This window comes from Panulirus ornatus, chromosome 9 (genome assembly GCF_036320965.1).
Source record: "Panulirus ornatus isolate Po-2019 chromosome 9, ASM3632096v1, whole genome shotgun sequence".
NCBI classification, from domain to species: domain Eukaryota; kingdom Metazoa; phylum Arthropoda; class Malacostraca; order Decapoda; family Palinuridae; genus Panulirus; species Panulirus ornatus.
This window is the reverse complement of record NC_092232.1, coordinates 29,463,028-29,486,169: the sequence shown is the minus strand read 5'-3', so window position 1 is coordinate 29,486,169 and position 23,142 is coordinate 29,463,028. Positions and strand designations below refer to the sequence as shown.

Below are 23,142 nucleotides of genomic sequence, written 5' to 3'. Positions count from 1 at the left end.
CTGTTAATGACTTAATCAGTAATGTAAGAAACAACTTTCTTTTTTAACCCTTACACAGTGCCCACTGTCACATGGTGTCTCCCTTGGTTTTCTTAAGACATTACAAATTTTCACTCTTTTTTTCATTATCCAGCTGAGTTATCATGCCCTATTTTTTTTATTATCCAGCTGAGTTATCATGCCATTTTTTTCATTATCCAGTTGAGTTATCATGCCATTCTTAGCCTGAAAAGTCTCATCTTTTGCCAGGGAGGCAAAGAAATTAGTTCTGCTCACCTCATTACCCCTACAATCACTATTGTGAATGTAAGTGTTGACCTCTCAGGTCTTGTTTACATTAAACCAATGGAAAAATTTTTATTTTTTTTTTTTTTTTTGCTTTGTCGCTGTCTCCCGCGTTTGCGAGGTAGCGCAAGGAAACAGACGAAAGAAATGGCCCAACCCACCCCCATACACATGTATATACATACGTCCACACACGCAAATATACATACCTACACAGCTTTCCATGGTTTACCCCAGACGCTTCACATGCCTTGATTCAATCCACTGACAGCACATCAACCCTGGTATATGTGCATTATTTACCACCAAGAGTGTACTTGCTTTAGAAGTTTAGGGTGTGATACAAATAGGACCTGCATGTCCTTCCTTTTTATCTTGAGTAAGGAAGGACTGACTCAGACATTCTGGCCACCCCCTACTCCTTCCACTCTTTCATAGTGTTCAGACTGTAATGTTTCTTAATATATTCATGCTTTCATCACCGAAGCTGTACCCTGTGTAAGAAATACAAGAAGAAAGTGAAACCAAGTAAAAGAGCAAATACAAAGGTAGTTGTATTATATTTTTTATATTTTCTCTTGTGTTTTTTCCATGCTGATCTGTTGATCCATAAAGGAAATGCTTAAAGAAAATAGGTTTGCACACATGGTGATGGGATAATCAAACTTTTATTGCTATTTATTGCTATTTCAGGGTGTTCTGGAACGTGGGGTGTTGACCTTTTTCAATAGCCGTGCAGATGCCAGTTCTGGTGTTAGAAGACGGGACTACAAATACTTGGACAACAGCAAAGTTATACCAATGGTGGGCGGAGATGGAGCAATGTTTGTTATTCAGTATAATGATGGGACTTGCCACCGACTGGCAGCCACTCCTGATCCCTTACATTCAGCATCAATCAACAGACAGGTGAGGAATAATATGAGTATGATTCACTTAATAGTCAGATATGAGACTACAGGGTTATTGTTTTTCTATTCACAATTTGCTCTTGTAATTATGTATTTTTTAGTTGCCTATTTGTATTTACAGAGAGGGACTTTTTCACTCGTGTGGCTGCATCCCTTGAACAATCTCTGTTGTCATATATCTTGAATTTGTGTTGTCTGTTTTTGTTTGTATATCTCCTTGATCAGCCACTTTACAAAAGTAATTGCATAGACTTAGCTTAGATTTGGATACCTTAAGTGTATGATTGAGACCAAGCACTTTTTATGTAATAATTTGGCTGACCAGCAGCCATTTTTATTGCCTGATTTGACAACTTGACAAGTTTTGTTCACACCTGTAAACTGAAACTGTGCCAAAAGTTACAGAAATCTCAACAGAGATTTTGTATGATTATTGGGTGCATGCATGATAATTAGATGTAGAAAGATCTGGAACACTGCGAGTGAAGTATTATTTTACAAGACTTGTTTCAGTTGCAGTTTGCATTGGACACTGAACTTGGATAAATGCCTGTGATATATGATTAAAGGAGTTTGAACACCCATTGATCCTTTCCATTCATGGCCTAACTTTTGTCCAGTATATATTTTCCAGACAATCTGAAGAGAGATTTTGGGGAGGGACATAGTTTTAGTATGAGGAGCATCAGGGGATGAAGGAATGTTTGAGTCATTCAAGGTGGAGTTGGAGGAGAAATAGGAACCAAAGAGAGTTTCTTTGTCTGTGGGAGAGACAACTATAGCACCATCAAAACAGAAAAAGGGAAGGAAAATTGGAGCAATTTTTTTTCTTTAGTCATGGACAAAAGTCCACATCAAGGCTGGGCCTTAATTGAAATATAGAGGGAATAATGAAAATTGAAAAGAAAAGATAAGGGAAAGTATTTACGAATTTTGAAGGAAGTGAAAAACCTCTTAAATTGTGCCAGGTCATAGTTATTGGGAAAGACACAAGAAGGTAGAGAGTTCCAAAGCTTTGCATGTAGGGAAAGAAGTGGTTATCAAAATGGCCCACCCTTGAGCTGCTGATGGCCACACACTAATCATATGATTCAGCAGCTTGCTAAGTATTGCATATTCTACTTGGTGGTGGGGGCACACAAGCAACCAGCTCTTGGGAGCAAAAACCAAAGTAATTCCTATAGAAGAGGGAAAGTGAACCAACATTGCAGTGTAGGGCAAGAGGATCGAGTTTGGAAGTTAGTCTGGAACAGTTTATGAGTTGGACTGCTTTCAGCTCGACTCTGTTAAGTGAGGATGCAGAGCTAGAACCACCCCAGATGTGAGAGCAGTACTCCATACAAGGACAAATCAGTCCTTTGTGTAAATGGAATAACTGTCCAGAAGGAAAGAAGTTTGGACATCTAAACAGGACACCCAGAATTTTAAAGGCAGACTTAGCTTTTCCCATAATGTAGAGTTTCCAAGAAAGAGTGGATGTTACAGTAATACCATATATGTTCATTGAGTCAAGAGGCGGAATTACAGAACTGTCAAAGGATAGACGAGAGTTGTGAGGTGCTTTCGATAGACAGATGTGTAGAAACTGGGACTTGGAGACATTAAACTTGACTAGATTTCGTGTACCCTACTGAGATATCGTGCTCGATGGAATAGCTGCTCAGATGGTCAGGAATATGGGTAGGATGGTAGATGATTTGCTCCAAATCATTGAGAATGGAGAATGTGATAACTTCGATCCCTCCACCTAAGAGTGGGTAATGAGAGATTATTGCACTTATTTTAATAAAGGAACAAGGACTGCATTATTCAAGGAACACATGTTGGATAACATTTTTGCAGTGGGTATCAGCCGTGATAAATGCTGAAGGGAGTTGGAGGGAGGAGAGTTTTCCCAGTCCAATATGCTTGATCCTTTGCCTGATTGGCCTCAGAACAGGAACGACTGAACAATGGTTTGGAAGAAAAGGTCACCTTGGAGGAAGAGGGGATAAATGCTTCCATTCCCTTAATAATAACGTTTGCTATGCTTTTTGTAGAGATAGAAGCATCACCATATAAGAGACAGTGATTCACTCAAGGAAAGTTGGAAAAGAATTTTCTTAAGTTATTCCAATCAGCTTTGTTGAGGTGCCAATATTTACACTTAGAAGGGGCTGCTGAAGGGGAAAGTGCCATTAAAATAGATACAGTTGCAGGAGTGTAGTTACAGTGATATGGAATAGAGGTGAAAACAGATCTACAATAGGAGAGTGGACACATTGGTCAGGAATATGGGTAGGATGGGAGATAACTTGCTCTAGATCATGGAGATTATATGGGAGGGTATTGAATGAGAGGGTGAAGGCATGTACAGAGCATCAGATTGGGGAAGAGCAGTGTGGTTTCAGAAGTGGTAGAGGATGTGTGGATCAGGTGTTTGCTTTGAAGAATGTATGTGAGAAATACTTAGAAAAGCAAATGGATTTGTATGTAGCATTTATGGATCTGGAGAAGGCATATGATAGAGCTGATAGAGATGCTCTGTGGAAGGTATTAAGAATATATGGTATGGGAGGCAAGTTGTTAGAAGCAGTGAAAAGTTTTTATCGAGGATGTAAGGCATGTGTACGTGTAGGAAGAGAGGAAAGTGATTGGTTCTCAGTGAATGTAGGTTTGCGGCAGGAGCGTGTGATGTCTCCATGGTTGTTTAATTTGTTTATGGATGGGGTTGTTAGGGAGGTAAATGCAAGAGTTTTGGAAAGAGGGGCAAGTATGAAGTCAGTTGGGGATGAGAGAGCTTGGGAAGTGAGTCAGTTGTTGTTCGCTGATGATACAGCGCTGGTGGCTGATTCATGTGAGAAACTGCAGAGGCTGGTGACTGAGTTTGGTAAAGTGTGTGAAAGAAGAAAGTTAAGAGTAAATGTGAATAAGAGCAAGGTTATTAGGTACAGTAGGGTTGAGGGTCAAGTCAGTTGGGAGGTGAGTTTGAATGGAGAAAAACTGGAGGAAGTGAAGTGTTTTAGATATCTGGGAGTGGATCTGGCAGCGGATGGAACCATGGAAGCGGAAGTGAATCATAGGGTGGGGGAGGGGGCGAAAATTCTGGGAGCCTTGAAGAATGTGTGGAAGTCGAGAACATTATCTCGGAAAGCAAAAATGGGTATGTTTGAAGGAATAGTGGTTCCAACAATGTTGTATGGTTGCGAGGCATGGGCTATGGATAGAGTTGTGCGCAGGAGGATGGATGTGCTGGAAATGAGATGTTTGAGGACAATGTGTGGTGTGAGGTGGTTTGATCGAGTAAGTAACGTAAGGGTAAGAGAGATGTGTGGAAATCAAAAGAGCGTGGTTGAGAGAGCAGAAGAGGGTGTTTTGAAATGGTTTGGGCACATGGAGAGAATGAGTGAGGAAAGATTGACCAAGAGGATATATGTGTCGGAGGTGGAGGGAACGAGGAGAAGAGGGAGACCAAATTGGAGGTGGAAAGATGGAGTGAAAAAGATTTTGTGTGATCGGGGCCTGAACATGCAGGAGGGTGAAAGGAGGGCAAGGAATAGAGTGAATTGGAGCGATGTGGTATACCGGGGTTGACGTGCTGTCAGTGGATTGAATCAAGGCATGTGAAGCGTCTGGGGTAAACCATGGAAAGCTGTGTAGGTATGTATATTTGCGTGTGTGGACGTGTGTATGTACATGTGTATGGGGGTGGGTTGGGCCATTTCTTTCGTCTGTTTCCTTGCGCTACCTCGCAAACGCGGGAGACAAAAAAAAAAAAAAAAGATCATGGAGAATGGAAAACATGGGAGAGAGGATGCCACAGTCTCATAGCTGGAGTTCAGATAGTCAAAGAAAGATATAAGATTTTGTAGAGATAGGAGAGCAATAGATGAAAGAGGAAAAGTGTGATAGTAGGGACACAGACCAAGCTTGAGCCACTTAACATCAAAATCTGGGTAATCGTGGTCCTGGAGGTGTGTTGATGTTGAAATAAGCAGACACCTTTGAATTGGAATCTTGAGTGACTATTATAGTTGATATGAAAAAGGGGCTAGTGAGAACATCATTAGACAACTGGGTCTCTGAGAGAAGTATGATATTAAAAGTGTTGCTCGACAGATGATGTTCAACTGAAGAGAGGTTACTACAGAGACTGCAGATATCAGTATAGTGAATAGAAAAAGAGGAATGTCTGTCAGAGAGAGAAAGGTCACAGGAGGGGCCAGTACTACTTCTGGCTGAGCCCTCCCTCTCATTAACAGTAGAATCAGATGGAAACCTGAAGATTCTTAGCATCCCATAGTGTATGAGACTTGTGGCCACAGATTATATTGAAAAACAATTGTGCAGACAGGAGGTGGCAAGATTATTTATGTAAAGAGAATCAGTGAGGTATGATTAGATGTATGGTGCTTTTAAGGAGAAGATGGCAGTCCCTCTTTAATGAAATAGAAAGTAAGACCAGCAGGTCGTAACATGGAAAGTACAGGATGGTTCTGGGAACCACTTTAACGCTTCTCATTCAGGACAGTAGTATCACCCTAGGTGGCTGCTGTCAGCAGTCTACTACCTAACCCTTATGTTTGTCCCTTTTTTAAATGTGGTATTCCTAATCACCAATCCTTTTTCAGCACATGACTCCACAAGCTGTTCTCCATTTCTATTCACAAATTCATGTTTTCTATTATTTTTTTAAATTTGTATGTGTTCGTGCAGTTTGTATGCCAATTTATCGTGATTAAGTTAAATTTTTGAATATTTCCTAACATTTGCACTTTAATCTTGATCCTGAGAAATTTACAGGTTCCTGGAATTATAAAAGTTTAAAACCAGTGCGCTGGGATTGTGAACAGTGGGAACATTAATGAACCATAGACCTGAGTGTCATTCTGTATTGGCTTAAGGTTTATCAGGCTAATTTAAGTCTCAGGATTTGATGTGCCACCTGACTGTCTGTGAAGTGAGTTTATTAGTATTTACTTGAGGTTAGGGAAGATTATTATGTGGATGTACATCTATATAAAGTCTCAGTTTCCTATAATCCTTGGAGGACACACAAAATCTTGGAGCTCCAGCATTTGATTTTCCCTGTGACTTATCTGTGGGTTGCATTGTGACATATTGTTTTCATGTATATTATGAATAATGTGGTAATCTCACTCAGGACTTGATACATCACCTTTTGAATTTTACCAGATATGAACATTGATGTACTGTTGATGTAATTCTAATGAAATAGAATTAATGTAAGGTGGTGATGTGCTGTTTCTTGTTGATATTTTTGAAGAAATATTTATTGTGTCCTAGGTTGTCAGTGGTATGGATAGGTTTGCAGTTAATTCAAACATTGAACTGAAAGATGGGATAAAATATGACTGAGTTTTGTGTTCTTGGATTTGGTTTTAGAAAAAAACTGAGTTGATTTTTTTTTTTTTTTTGTAGTGTACAGGTTAAATAAAGCAGTTGAATGGCTTTTAGGTGTAAGGGGCATAAAATTCTTAAGGGAAAACAGGGAGATGTAAAGAGCAAGAAAAGAATATTCATTTCTGAAGTAGTTTCTACAACATCAAGATGTAGACAAGTCAAATAATCACTTAAGACATGATAACAAAAAAACTGTTTTTCCCTGAATATCATAAAAGTGAATTTTATGTCAATGTTGAATGTTATTATGATATTGCTATATCTTTAACAAAAGTCTTGAAAATTCTTTCATGATTATGTCTACAGAAATGGGTAACTGTACTGAACAACCACATTAGGTTTTCAACCCACTACGTTCAAAATGGCCTTTGCATAGATGATGAGGAGGATGATGATGGTATCGACAGAACTGTCAAGCCCCTGGGCTGCATGTCTGTAAGTTGATATTCTCCTGTATGATGTTGATTTTAACATATGTTTTGATTCAGTTTTGCTACATAGTGCTTTAGGAAATGTATATCCTTGCCTTTATCCCATGGGATAGGAGAGAGAAAATGATACAGTGATTTCTATTGAGTGTTGTAGGATGTGACAGGGGCTTAAGCAGGGGTCTGGAAATCTAAGTTATACCAAATTGTTCTTTTTCTGCATAATTGTTTTAAAACGTTTTAGTAGTAACAGGATACATAGAATATTAAGAATTAACCATTGGTTTGGTAAAACCAGTGATTTTTGGTTCGGTTTTAAGCCTTTTCAGGATCATGTTTTGTTCATTTAAGAGTGCACTGGATATTTTTCTGTCAGGATATTTGTTATGAATATTGGGTTACTGAATTGTACATATTCACAGGAAAATATTGTTAAGGTTAGGTTTATTAAACATAGAGATATTGAATGATGCTCTTCTTAATAAACATCATTGATGTGCTGGAGCTTGCATTTTTAGATTTTCACTTTTATGTGTATTGTGATAAACTTACTCTGACTTGTTCATGATTAGATTGTATTAGCCAGCTTAGATCTTGTTATACATGTTTGCTCAGTAAATGTTATTTGTATTTGTAAAGGATGCATTACAGTCAGCCACAGCTCATCAGCAGTTAATGGAGCAACAGGTTGAGGAAGTGATGGCAACTTTAGCTTCCCTTGATCTTGACCATTCACAGCAAGGGGGTGTACATGATGTTATTAAGGTAGGGGACTTTACAATTTTAAGGATTTGAACTTTGTAACTTTGAACCTGCTTAGCAAATGATTTTTGTTTCATCCCAATTTTATATGATAATTTGTTTTTGCAATTGTTTTTTGATATGTGTGGGACATGGGAGTACAGTAAACCCATTTAACGGACCCTGATTTAGTGGATTTCGGATTTAATGGACTGGGCAAATAATAATATTTTGTAGATAATGATAGAAAAATATCATTATTATTATTTATTTATTTATTTTATTTTGCTTTGTCGCTGTCTCCCGTGTTAGCGAGGTAGCGCAAGGAAACAGATGAAAGACTGGCCCAACCCACTCACATACACATGTATATACATACACGTCCACACATGCAAATATACATGCCTATACATCTCAATGTATACATATATATACACACACAGACATATACATGTATACACATGTACATAATTCATACTGTCTGCCTTTATTTATTCCCATCGCCACCTCGCCACACATGTAATAACAACCCCCTCCCCCCTCATATGTGCGAGGTAGCGCTAGGAAAAGACAACAAAGGCCCCATTCGTTCACACTCAGTCTCTAGCTGTCATGTAATAATACACCGAAACCACAGCTCCCTTTCCTCATCCAGGCCCCACAGAACTTTCCATGGTTTACCCCAGACGCTTCACATGCCCTAGTTCAATCCATTGATAGCACGTCAACCCCAGTATACCACATTGTTCCAATTCACTCTATTCCTTGCACGCCTTTCACCCTTCTGCATGTTCAGGCCCCGATCACTCAAAATCTTTTTCACTCCATCTTTCCATCTCCAATTTGGTCTCCCACTTCTCCTTGTTCCCTCCACCTCTGACACATATATCCTCTTTGTCAATCTTTCCTCACTCATTCTCTCCATGTGACCAAACCATTTCAAAACACCCTCTTCTGCTCTCTCAACCACACTCTTTTTATTACCACACATCTCTCTTACCCTTACATTACTTACTCGATCAAACCACCTCACACCACACATTGTCCTCAAACATCTCATTTCCAGCACATCCACCCTCCTACGCGCAACTCTATCCATAGCCCACGCCTCGCAACCATGCAACATTGTTGGAACCACTATTCCTTCAAACATACCCATTTTTGCTTTCCGAGATAATGTTCTCGACTTCCAAACATTCTTCAAGGCTCCTAGAATTTTCGCCCCCTCCCCCACCCTATGACTCACTTCCGCTTCCATGGTTCCATCCGCTGCCAGATCCACTCCCAGATATCTAAAACACTTTACTTCCTCCAGTTTTTCTCCATTCAAACTTAACCTCCTAATTGACTTGACCCTCAACCCTACTGTACCTAATGACGTTGCTCTTGTTCACATTTACTCTCAACTTTCTTCTTTCACACACTTTACCAGACTCAGTCACCAGCTTCTGCAGTTTCTCACATGAATCAGCCACCAGCGCTGTATCGTCAGCGAACAACAACTGACACTTCCCAAGCTCTCTCATCCACAACAGACTGCATACTTGCCCCTCTTTCGAAAACTCTTGCATTCACCTCCCTAACAACCCTATCCATAAACAAATTAAACAACCATGGAGACATCACACACCCCTGCTGCAAACCTACATTCACTAAGAGCCAATCACTTTCCTCTCTTCCTACAGGTACACATGCCTTACATCCTCGATAAAAACTTTTCACTGCTTCTAACAACTTGCCTCCCACACCATATATTCTTAATACCTTCCACAGAGCATATCTATCAACTCTATCATATGCCTTCTCCAGATCCATAAATGCTACATACAAATCCATTTGCTTTTCTAAGTATTTCTCATACATTCTTCAAAGCAAACACCTGATCCACACATCCTCTACCACTTCTGAAACCACACTGCTCTTCCCCAATCTGATGCTCTGTACATGCCTTCACCCTCTCAATCAATACCCTCCCATATAATTTCCCAGGAATACTCAACAAACTTTATTTTTTTTATTATACTTTGTCGCTGTCTCCCGCATTTGCGAGGTAGCGCAAGGAAACAGACGAAAGAAATGGCCCCCCCCCCATACACTTGTATATACATACGTCCACACACGCAAATATACATACCTACACAGCTTTCCATGGTTTACCCCAGACGCTTCACATGCCTTGCTTCAATCCACTGACAGCACGTCAACCCCGGTATACCACATCGCTCCAATTCACTCTATTCCTTGCCCTCCTTTCACCCTCCTGCATGTTCAGGCCCCGATCACACAAAATCTTTTTCACTCCATCTTTCCACCTCCAATTTGGTCTCCCTCTTCTCCTTGTTCCCTCCACCTCCGACACATATATCCTCTTGGTCAATCTTTCCTCACTCATCCTCTCCATGTGCCCAAACCACTTCAAAACACCCTCTTCTGCTCTCTCAACCACGCTCTTTTTATTTCCACACATCTCTCTTACCCTTACGTTACTCACTCGATCAAACCACCTCACACCACACATTGTCCTCAAACATCTCATTTCCAGCACATCCATCCTCCTGCGCACAACTCTATCCTTAGCCCACGCCTCGCAACCATACAACATTGTTGGAACCACTATTCCTTCAAACATACCCATTTTTGCTTTCCGAGATAATGTTCTCGACTTCCACACATTCTTCAAGGCCCCCAGGATTTTCGCCCCCTCTCCCACCCTATGATCCACTTCCGCTTCCATGGTTCCATCCGCTGCCAGATCCACTCCCAGATATCTAAAACACTTCACTTCCTCCAGTTTTTCTCCATTCAAACTCACCTCCCAATTGACTTGACCCTCAACCCTACTGTACCTAATAACCTTGCTCTTATTCACATTTACTCTTAACTTTCTTCTTCCACACACTTTTCCAAACTCAGTCACCAGCTTCTGCAGTTTCTCACATGAATCAGCCACCAGCGCTGTATCATCAGCGAACAACAACTGACTCACTTCCCAAGCTCTCTCATCCCCAACAGACTTCATACTTGCCCCTCTTTCCAAAACTCTTGCATTTACCTCCCTAACAACCCCATCCATAAACAAATTAAACAACCATGGAGACATCACACACCCCTGCCGCAAACCTACATTCACTGAGAACCAATCACTTTCCTCTCTTCCTACACGTACACATGCCTTACATCCTCGATAAAAACTTTTCACTGCTTCTAACAACTTGCCTCCCACACCATATATTCTTAATACCTTCCACAGAGCATCTCTATCAACTCTATCATATGCCTTCTCCAGATCCATAAATGCTACATACAAATCCATTTGCTTTTCTAAGTATTTCTCACATACATTCTTCAAAGCAAACACCTGATCCACACATCCTCTACCACTTCTGAAACCACACTGCTCTTCCCCAATCTGATGCTCTGTACATGCCTTCACCCTCTCAGTCAATACCCTCCCATATAATTTGCCAGGAATACTCAACAAACTTATACCTCTGTAATTTGAGCACTCACTCTTATCCCCTTTGCCTTTGTACAATGGCACTATGCACGCATTCCGCCAATCCTCAGGCACCTCACCATGAGTCATACATACATTAAATAACCTTACCAACCAGTCAACAATACAGTCACCCCCTTTTTTAATAAATTCCACAGCAATACCATCCAAACCTGCTGCCTTGCCGGCTTTCATCTTCCGCAAAGCTTTCACTACCTCTTCTCTGTTTACCAAATCATTTTCCCTAACCCTCTCACTTTGCACACCACCTCGACCAAAACACCCTCAACAAACTTATACCCCCATAATTTGAGCACTCACTCTTATCCCCTTTGCCTTTGTACAATGGCACTATGCAAGCATTCCGCCAATCCTCAGGCACCTCACCATGAATCATACATTAAATTTAACTTACTATCCAGTCAGCAATACAGTCACCCCCTTTTTTTTAATAAATTCCACTGCAATACCATCCAAACCCGCTGCCTTGCTGGCTTTCATCTTCTGCAAAGCTTTTGCTACCTCTTCCCTGTTTACCAAATCATTTTCCTTAACCCTCTCACTTTGCACACCACCTCGACCAAAACACCCTATATCTGCCACTCTATCATCAAACACATTCAGCAAACCTTCAAAATACTCACTCCATCTCCTTCTCACATCACCACTACTTGTTATCACCTCCCCATTAGCCCCCTTCACTGAAGTTCCCATTTGTTCCCTTGTCTTACGCACTTTATTTACCTCCTTCCAAAACATCTTTTTATTCTCCTTAAAATTTGATGATACTCTCTCACCCCAACTCTCATTTGCCCTCTTTTTCACCTCTTGCACCTTTCTCGTGACCTCCTGCCTCTTTCTTTTATACAACTCCCACTCATTTGCATTTTTCCCTGCAAAAATCGTCCAAATGCCTCTCTATTCTGTTTCACTAATAATCTTACTTCTTCATCCCACCACTCACTACCCTTTCTAATCAACCCACCTCCAACGCTTCTCATGCCACAAGCATCTTTTGCGCAAGCCATCACTGCTTCCCTAAATACATCCCATTCCTCCCCCACTCCCCTTACCTCCTTTGTTCTCACCTTTTTCCATTCTGTACTCAGTCTATCCTGGTACTTCCTCACACAATTCTCCTTCCCAAGCTCACTTACTCTCACCGCTCTCTTCACCCCAACATTCTCTCCTCTTTTCTGAAAACCCCTACAAATCTTTACCTTCGCCTCCACAAAATAATGATCAGACATCCCTCCAGTTGCACCTCTCAGCACATTAACATCCAAAAATCTCTCTTTCACACGCCTATCAATTAACACGTAATCCAATAACGCTCTCTGGCCATCTCTCCTACTTACATACATTTTTTATTATTTTCTTTTATTATACTTTGTCGCTGTCTCCCGCGTTTGCGAGGTAGCGCAAGGAAACAGACGAAAGAAATGGCCCAACCACCCCCCCCATACACATGTATATACATACGTCCACACACGCAAATATACATACCTACACAGCTTTCCATGGTTTACCCCAGACACTTCACATGCCCTGCTTCAATCCACTGACAGCATGTCAACCCCAGTATACCACATCGCTCCAATTCACTCTATTCCTTGCCCTCCTTTCACCCTCCTGCATGTTCAGGCCCCGATCACACAAAATCTTTTTCACTCCATCTTTCCACCTCCAATTTGGTCTCCCTCTTCTCCTTGTTCCCTCCACCTCCGACACATATATCCTCTTGGTCAATCTTTCCTCACTCATCCTCTCCATGTGCCCAAACCACTTCAAAACACCCTCTTCTGCTCTCTCAACCACGCTCTTTTTATTTCCACACATCTCTCTTACCCTTACGTTACTCACTCGATCAAACCACCTCACACCACATATTGTCCTCAAACATCTCATTTCCAGCACATCCATCCTCCTGCGCACAACTCTATCCATAGCCCACGCCTCGCAACCATACAACATTGTTGGAACCACTATTCCTTCAAACATACCCATTTTTGCTTTCCGAGATAATGTTCTCGACTTCCACACATTCTTCAAGGCCCCCAGGATTTTCGCCCCCTCCCCCACCCTATGATCCACTTCCGCTTCCATGGTTCCATCCGCTGCCAGATCCACTCCCAGATATCTAAAACACTTCACTTCCTCCAGTTTTTCTCCATTCAAACTCACCTCCCAATTGACTTGACCCTCAACCCTACTGTACCTAATAACCTTGCTCTTATTCACATTTACTCTTAACTTTCTTCTTCCACACACTTTTCCAAACTCAGTCACCAGCTTCTGCAGTTTCTCACATGAATCAGCCACCAGCGCTGTATCATCAGCGAACAACAACTGACTCACTTCCCAAGCTCTCTCATCCCCAACAGACTTCATACTTGCCCCTCTTTCCAAAACTCTTGCATTTACCTCCCTAACAACCCCATCCATAAACAAATTAAACAACCATGGAGACATCACACACCCCTGCCGCAAACCTACATTCACTGAGAACCAATCACTGTCCTCTCTTCCTACACGTACACATGCCTTACATCCTCGATAAAAACTTTTCACTGCTTCTAACAACTTTCCTCCCACACCATATATTCTTAATACCTTCCACAGAGCATCTCTATCAACTCTATCATATGCCTTCTCCAGATCCATAAATGCTACATACAAATCCATTTGCTTTTCTAAGTATTTCTCACATACATTCTTCAAAGCAAACACCTGATCCACACATCCTCTACCACTTCTGAAACCACACTGCTCTTCCCCAATCTGATGCTCTGTACATGCCTTTCACCCTCTCAATCAATACCCTCCCATATAATTTACCAGAATACTCAACAAACTTATACCTCTGTAATTTGAGCACTCACTCTTATCCCCTTTGCCTTTGTGCAATGGCACTATGCACGCATTCCGCCAATCCTCAGGCACCTCACCATGAGTCATACATACATTAAATAACCTTACCAACCAGTCAACAATACAGTCACCCCCTTTTTTAATAAATTCCACTGCAATACCATCCAAACCTGCTGCCTTGCCGGCTTTCATCTTCCGCAAAGCTTTCACTACCTCTTCTCTGTTTACCAAATCATTTTCCCTAACCCTCTCACTTTGTACACCACCTCGACCAAAACACCCTATATCTGCCACTCTATCATCAAACACATTCAACAAACCTTCAAAATACTCACTCCATCTCCTTCTCACATCACCACTACTTGTTATCACCTCCCCACTTGCGCCCTTCACCGAAGTTCCCATTTGCTCCCTTGTCTTACGCACTTTATTTACCTCCTTCCAGAACATCTTTTTATTCTCCCTAAAATTTAATGATACTCTCTCACCCCAACTCTCATTTGCCCTTTTTTTCACCTCTTGCACCTTTCTCTTGACCTCCTGTCTCTTTCTTTTATACATCTCCCACTCAATTGCAGTTTTTCCCTGCAAAAATCGTCCAAATGCCTCTCTCTTCTCTTTCACTAATACTTACATACATATATCACAATAATTTGAGGTATGTATGTACTTATTATGCATATTTTGATTGTCACAGGAAAATATTCAGTTTGTATCCCCACTGGTAGGTAGTGGTTGGTAGGCAGGCAGTGACCAGGGATGTATATTACCAGTACAACTTGCCTGGGTATCAGGGTTAGTGACAGCTGCATGGTGAGCCAGCACTTCAGCGGTTGTAAAGTTACACACCTCTGACCTGGGTAGTTGTCTTTTATTTCTGCCTCACTCACACATAAACTGCTGATATTCTGTCCATAAACATGCAACTCTCCTTGTCACACATACCACTTGACAACACTTAACTCACACAGCTCATTCTTCATACTCTAGATTTACCTGTGGTGAGTGCTATGTGCTAGCCTTGCCTTTGGGCGAAATAGTAGGAGCAATAGATAGAAGTTGTAGGTCAGAACATTTAGATGAGAGCATTAGGTTGAAACAGGTAGAAATTGTAGGTAGGAACATTAGGCAGGGGCATTAGGTAGTAGGAAACTTATTTAGATACATATATGTATATGTCTATGTATGTATACGTTGAAATGTATAGGTATGTATACGTATGTGTGTGGGTGTGTATGTACATACATGCATATGTGGGTGGGTTGGGCCATTCTTTTGTGTTTCCTTGTGCTACCTCGCTAACACGGGAGACAGCGACAAAGTGTAATAAACATAAATGTATATATGGATTGAACCAGGGCATGTGAAGCATCTGGGGTAAACCATGGAAAGTTTTATGGGGCCTGGATGTGGAAAGGGAGCTGTGGTTTGGGTGCATTACACATGACAGCTAGAGACTGAGTGTGAACGAATGTGGCCTTTGTTGTCTTTACCTAGTGCTACCTTGCAAGCGCACTGGGGGAGGGGGGTGCTGTTTGATGTGTAGCAGGATGGCGACGGGAATGGATGAAGGCAGCAAATATGAATATGTACATGTGTATATATGTACATGTTGAAATGTATAGGTATGTATATGTGCGTATGTGGGCATGTATGTATGTACATGTGTATGTGGGTGGGTTGGGCCATTCCTTCATCTGTTTTCTTGTGGCCTTTGTTTTCTCTTCTTCGCACTACCTCGCGCGCGCGTGTGGGGGAAGGGGATTGCCATATCATGTGTGGCGGGGTGGCAACGGGAATAGATGAGGACAGCAAGTATGAATATGTACATGTATGTATTTGTATATGTCTGTGTATGTATATGCATGTATACATTGAAATGTATAGGTATGTATATGTGTGTGTGTGTGTGTGGGCGTGTATGTATATACATGTGTATGTGGGTGGGTTGGGTCATTCTCTCTTCTGTTTCCCTGTGCTACCTTGCTAACGTGGGAGACAGCGACAAAGTGTAATAAAAAATAGAATGTTGAAATGTACAGGTATGTATATGTACGTGTGTGGGTGTTTATGTATATACATGTGTATGTGGGTGGGTTGGGCAATTCTTTTTTATGTTTCCTTGCATTACCTCACTAATGCGGGAGACAGCAACTAAGTATGATAAATAGATAGAAATAACTAAAGCAGATAAGCTTAGCTAACCCAGTTGTGATTATGGACATAGTTGATTGTTTGTCAAAAATGAATGATCTTTTATGTGATGATACAACATACTTTAAACTTAGTAGAAATCCCCTAGAAGCAGTTAATTCTCTCTTTGATAAAGAACTGAAGTTGTTGTTGAAGGGTAATGATTCTCTCATCAAAAGATTTTCATCATTGTCCCTTTCATTGCCATATATGTATGGACTTATCAGATCATGTAAGCCAAACTTTCTAGTAAGACCCATGGTGAGTTCAGTGGGCTCAGTCAAATATAGATTATCAAAATGGTTAGTCTCTTTGTTAGGACCACTAGTTGGTAATATATTAAATACTGATATCTTGAATAATGTAGATTTTGTTAACAAGCTTATCATATCCATGTTGATTTTGATTTTAGACTGGTAAGTTTTGATGTTTCATCTTGTTCTCAAAGTTCCAGTTGATGACCTCTTAATATATTTGGTTGATATCTTGGATAATCTTGATTTACTTGTTTCAGAATCGGTGTCTTTTGAATTGATAAAAATATGTATAAAAGACTGTATATTTCAATTTTATAGAGAATATTATGCTCAGAAATTTTGTATTGTGATGGGTAACCCTCTTTCACCAGTTTAAAGTAATCTGTTCATGGAATTCTTTGAAACAAAATTACTAAGGGACATCTTACCCTATAAGTCAGTTTGTTTTAGGTATGTGTTTGGCCAGCAAATGAAAATTTACAGATATTTCTCTCTTAACAATGTTATCTTCTATCAAATTTAGTGTGGAAGTGGAAAATAATAAAGTTACAATTATTAGATTGCATGATCCATAGGGGTAAAAACATGTTAAAGTTTAGCATATACATAAAACCCACCAATGTATGTTTTTTGTGTTCATTATTACCCGACTCAACATGACAGAATTAAACAGTTGTCGTTCCAGTTGATATTCCTTAGGGCATTACTTGAATGCAGTCTGGAATATGTTGATGATTAGTTTGAGAAGATTTATTTAATGGATCCAAGTTAAAAGTATCCTAGATATTTCATTGATAAATCTCTTTAAGTTGGCAAAGAAATCATAACTGTAGTTAAACCCAAACATCTCCTTGATACCAAGAATCTTTTAGGTCTCCCTTTTAGTGATAATTTTATATTACTTCCCAGGCTGCTTAAGTCCTTCCATATAAATGTAGCCTTTAGCAACAACAATACTATAAAGAATATCTTAATGAAATTCTTGCCAGAAAATTCTGTTTGCTGCATTTGCAGAATCCCCTGTAGGAGTTCTGATATGTTTTATGTTTGGCAGACTGGTAAAGATTTTATGTTAGACTTAAGCAACATAGATATAGTATAAAAGCAAGACAAGAATCAAGTGCTTTGTTTAATCATTTTGAAAATTATGGTCAGATATAGTATAAAAGCAAGACAAGAATCAAGTGCTTTGTTTAATCATTTTGAAAATTATGACCATTAAATTTACTGGAGTGATGCTAGTTCAGTTATTAAGTGTGACTCCTTTACCATGAGAAATATCATTGAATATTCTATTATTAGATACACAAAGAATATTTATTTACTTATTTATTTATTATACTTTGTCGCTGTCTCCCATGCTAGCAAGGTAGCACAAGGAAACAGATGAAAGAATGGCCCAACGTGCCCATGTACACATGTTCATAATTCCTGCCTTTATTCATTCCCATCGCCACCCCACCACACATGAAATGACACCCCCTTCCCCCCACATGCGCGAAAGGTAGCTCTCGGAAAAGACATTCTCTAGCTGTCGTGTTTAATGCACCAAAACTACCGCTCCCTTTCCACGTCCAGGCCCAACAAAACTTTCCATCGTTCACCCCAGATGCTTCACATGCCTTGGTTCAATCCATTGCCAGCACGTCAACCCCAGTATACCACAATGTTCCAATTCACTCTATTCCTTGTACACCTTTCACCCTCCTGCATGTTCAGGCCCCGATCACTAAAAATCTTTTTCACTCCATTCTTCCACCTCCAATTTGGTCTCCCACTTCTCCTTGTTCCCTCCACCTCTGACACATATATCCTCTTTGTCAATCTTTCCTCACTCATTTTCTCCATGTGACCAAACCATTTCAATACACCCTCTTCTGCTCTCTCAACCACACTCTTTTTATTACCACACATCTCTCTTACCCCTCCATTACTTACTCGATCAAACCACCTCACACCACATATTGTCTTCAAACATCTCATGTCCAACACATCCACCCTCCTCCACACAACCCTACCTATAGCCCATGCCTCACAACCATATAACATTGTTGGAACCACTATTCCTTCAAACATACCCATTTTTGCTTTCCGAGATAATGTTCTCGCTTTCCCCACATTTTTCAACGCTCCCAGAACCTTCGCCTCCTCCCCCACCCTGGACTCTCTTCCACTTCCATGGTTCCATCTAATGCCAAGTCCACTCCCAGATATCTAAAACACTTCTTTTCCTCCAGTTTTTCTCCATTCAAACTTACCTCCCAATTAACTTGTCTCTCAACCCTACTGTACCTAATAATCTTGCTCTTATTTACATTTACTCTCAGCTTTCTTCTTTCACACACTTTAGCAAACTCATTCACCTGCTTCTGCAGTTTCTCACTTAAATCAGCCGCCAGCGGTGTATCATCAGCAAACAACAACTGACTCACTTCCCAAGCCCTCTCATCCACAACAGACTGCATGCTTAACCCTCTCTCCAAAACTCTTGCATTCACCTCCCTAACAGCCCCATCCATAAACAAATTAAACAGCCATGGAGACATCAGGCACCCCTGCCGCAAACCGACATTCACTGAGAACCAATCACTTTCCTCTCTTCCTACTCATGCACATGTCTTACATCCTTGATAAAACTTTTCACTGCTTCCAGCAACTTACCTCCCACACCACATACTCTTAGTACCTTCCAAAGAGCATCTCTATCAACTCTATCATACGCCTTCTCCAGATCTGTAAATGCTACATACAAATCCATTTGCTTTTCTAAGTATTTCTCACACACATTCTTCTAAGCAAACACCTGATCCACACATCCTCTACCACTTCTGAAACCACACTACTCTTCCCCAGTCTGATGCTCTGTACATGCCTTCACCCTCTCAATCAATACCCTCCCATATAATTTCCCAGAAATACTCAACAAACTTATACCTCAGTAATTTGAACACTCGCCTTTATCCCTTTGCCTTTGTACAGTGGCACTATGCATGCATTCCGCCAATCCTCAGGCACTTCTACATGAGCCATACATACATTTGAATATCCTCACCAACCAGTCAACAATACAGTCACCCCCTTTTTTGATAAATTCCACAGCAATACCATCCAAACCTGCTGCCTTGCCGGCTTTCATCTTCCGCAAAGTCTTTCACTACCTCTTCTCTGTTTACCAAATCATTTTCCCTAACCCTCTCACTTTGCACACCACCTCGACCAAAACACCCTATATCTGCCACTCTATCATCAAACACATTCAACAAACCTTCAAAATACTCACTCCATCTCCTTCTCACATCACCACTACTTGTTATCACCTCCCCACTTGCGCCCTTCACCGAAGTTCCCATTTGCTCCCTTGTCTTACGCACTTTATTTACCTCCTTCCAGAACATCTTTTTATTCTCCCTAAAATTTAATGATACTCTCTCACCCCAACTCTCATTTGCCCTTTTTTTCACCTCTTGCACCTTTCTCTTGACCTCCTGTCTCTTTCTTTTATACATCTCCCACTCGATTGCATTTTTTCCCTGCAAAAATCGTCCAAATGCCTCTCTCTTCTCTTTCACTAATACTTACATACATATATCACAATAATTTGAGGTATGTATGTACTTATGCATATTTTGATTGTGTCACAGGAAAATATTCAGTTTGTATCCCCACTGGTAGGTAGTGGTTGGTAGGCAGGCAGTGACCAGGGATGTATATTACCAGTACAACTTGCCTGGGTATCAGGGTTAGTGACAGCTGCATGGTGAGCCAGCACTTCAGCGGTTGTAAAGTTACACACCTCTGACCTGGGTAGTTGTCTTTTATTTCTGCCTCACTCACACATAAACTACTGATATTCTGTCCATAAACATGCAACTCTCCTTGTCACACATACCACTTGACAACACTTAACTCACACAGCTCATTCTTCATACTCTAGATTTACCTGTGGTGAGTGCTATGTGCTAGCCTTGCCTTTGGGCGAAATAGTAGGAGCAATAGACAGAAGTTGTAGGTCAGAACATTTAGATGAGAGCATTAGGTTGAAACAGGTAGAAATTGTAGGTAGGAACATTAGGCAGGGGCATTAGGTAGTAGGAAACTTATTTAGATACATATATGTATATGTCTATGTATGTATACGTTGAAATGTATAGGTATGTATACGTATGTGTGTGGGTGTGTATGTACATACATGCATATGTGGGTGGGTTGGGCCATTCTTTTGTGTTTCCTTGTGCTACCTCGCTAACACGGGAGACAGCGACAAAGTGTAATAAACATAAATGTATATATGGATTGAACCAGGGCATGTGAAGCATCTGGGGTAAACCATGGAAAGTTTTATGGGGCCTGGATGTGGAAAGGGAGCTGTGGTTTGGGTGCATTACACATGACAGCTAGAGACTGAGTGTGAACGAATGTGGCCTTTGTTGTCTTTACCTAGTGCTACCTTGCAAGCGCACTGGGGGAGGGGGGTGCTGTTGATGTGTAGCAGGATGGCGACGGGAATGGATGAAGGCAGCAAATATGAATATGTACATGTGTATATATGTACATGTTGAAATGTATAGGTATGTATATGTGCGTATGTGGGCATGTATGTATGTACATGTGTATGTGGGTGGGTTGGGCCATTCTTTCATCTGTTTTCTTGTGGCCTTTGTTTTCTCTTCTTCGCACTACCTCGCGCGCGCGTGTGGGGGAAGGGGATTGCCATATCATGTGTGGCGGGGTGGCAACGGGAATAGATGAGGACAGCAAGTATGAATATGTACATGTGTGTATTTGTATATGTCTGTGTATGTATATGCATGTATACATTGAAATGTATAGCTATGTATATGTGTGTGTGTGTGTGTGGGCGTGTATGTATATACATGTTGGGTGGGTTGGGTCATTCTCTCTTCTGTTTCCCTGTGCTACCTTGCTAACGTGGGAGACAGCGACAAAGTGTAATAAAAAATAGAATGTTGAAATGTACAGGTATGTATATGTATGTGTGTGGGTGTTTATGTATATACATGTGTATGTGGGTGGGTTGGGCAATTCTTTTTTATGTTTCCTTGCATTACCTCACTAATGCGGGAGACAGCAACTAAGTATGATAAATAGATAGAAATAACTAAAGCAGATAAGCTTAGCTAACCCAGTTGTGATTATGGACATAGTTGATTGTTTGTCAAAAATGAATGATCTTTTATGTGATGATACAACATACTTTAAACTTAGTAGAAATCCCCTAGAAGCAGTTAATTCTCTCTTTGATAAAGAACTGAAGTTGTTGTTGAAGGGTAATGATTCTCTCATCAAAAGATTTTCATCATTGTCCCTTTCATTGCCATATATGTATGGACTTATCAGATCATGTAAGCCAAACTTTCTAGTAAGACCCATGGTGAGTTCAGTGGGCTCAGTCAAATATAGATTATCAAAATGGTTAGTCTCTTTGTTAGGACCACTAGTTGGTAATATATTAAATACTGATATCTTGAATAATGTAGATTTTGTTAACAAGCTTATCATATCCATGTTGATTTTGATTTTAGACTGGTAAGTTTTGATGTTTCATCTTGTTCTCAAAAGTTCCAGTTGATGACCTCTTAATATATTTGGTTGATATCTTGGATAATCTTGATTTACTTGTTTCAGAATCAGTGTCTTTTGAATTGATAAAAATATGTATAAAAGACTGTATATTTCAATTTTATAGAGAATATTATGCTCAGAAATTTTGTATTGTGATGGGTAACCCTCTTTCACCAGTTTAAAGTAATCTGTTCATGGAATTCTTTGAAACAAAATTACTAAGGGACATCTTACCCTATAAGTCAGTTTGTTTTAGGTATGTGTTTGGCCAGCAAATGAAAATTTAGATATTTCTCTCTTAACAATGTTATCTTCTATCAAATTTAGTGTGGAAGTGGAAAATAATAAAGTTACAATTATTAGATTGCATGATCCATAGGGGTAAAAACATGTTAAAGTTTAGCATATACATAAAACCCACCAATGTATGTTTTTTGTGTTCATTATTACCCGACTCAACATGACAGAATTAAACAGTTGTCGTTCCAGTTGATATTCTTTAGGGCATTACTTGAATGCAGTCTGGAATATGTTGATGATTAGTTTGAGAAGATTTATTTAATGGATCCAAGTTAAAAGTATCCTAGATATTTCATTGATAAATCTCTTTAAGTTGGCAAAGAAATCATAACTGTAGTTAAACCCAAACCTCTCCTTGATACCAAGAATCTTTTAGGTCTCCCTTTTAGTGATAATTTTATATTACTTCCCAGGCTGCTTAAGTCCTTCCATATAAATGTAGCCTTTAGCAACAACAATACTATAAAGAATATCTTAATGAAATTCTTGCCAGAAAATTCTGTTTGCTGCATTTGCAGAATCCCCTGTAGGAGTTCTGATATGTTTTATGTTTGGCAGACTGGTAAAGATTTTATGTTAGACTTAAGCAACATAGATATAGTATAAAAGCAAGACAAGAATCAAGTGCTTTGTTTAATCATAGATATAGTATAAAAGCAAGACAAGAATCAAGT

The 23,142-nt window shown here is 40.2% G+C and overlaps 1 protein-coding gene across 1 annotated transcript in view; it reads left to right on the top strand.

Moving 5' to 3' along the window:
• Nucleotides 1–23,142, top strand: part of LOC139750304 (oxysterol-binding protein-related protein 1-like) — a 745,131-nt gene that overhangs the window by 73,726 nt on the left and 648,263 nt on the right. The window contains exons 8-10 of the mRNA XM_071664928.1: nt 979–1,194; nt 6,906–7,034; nt 7,667–7,792. Of these exons, the coding sequence (XP_071521029.1) occupies nt 979–1,194; nt 6,906–7,034; nt 7,667–7,792 (471 nt within the window). The remainder of the gene's footprint in view (nt 1–978; nt 1,195–6,905; nt 7,035–7,666; nt 7,793–23,142) is intronic.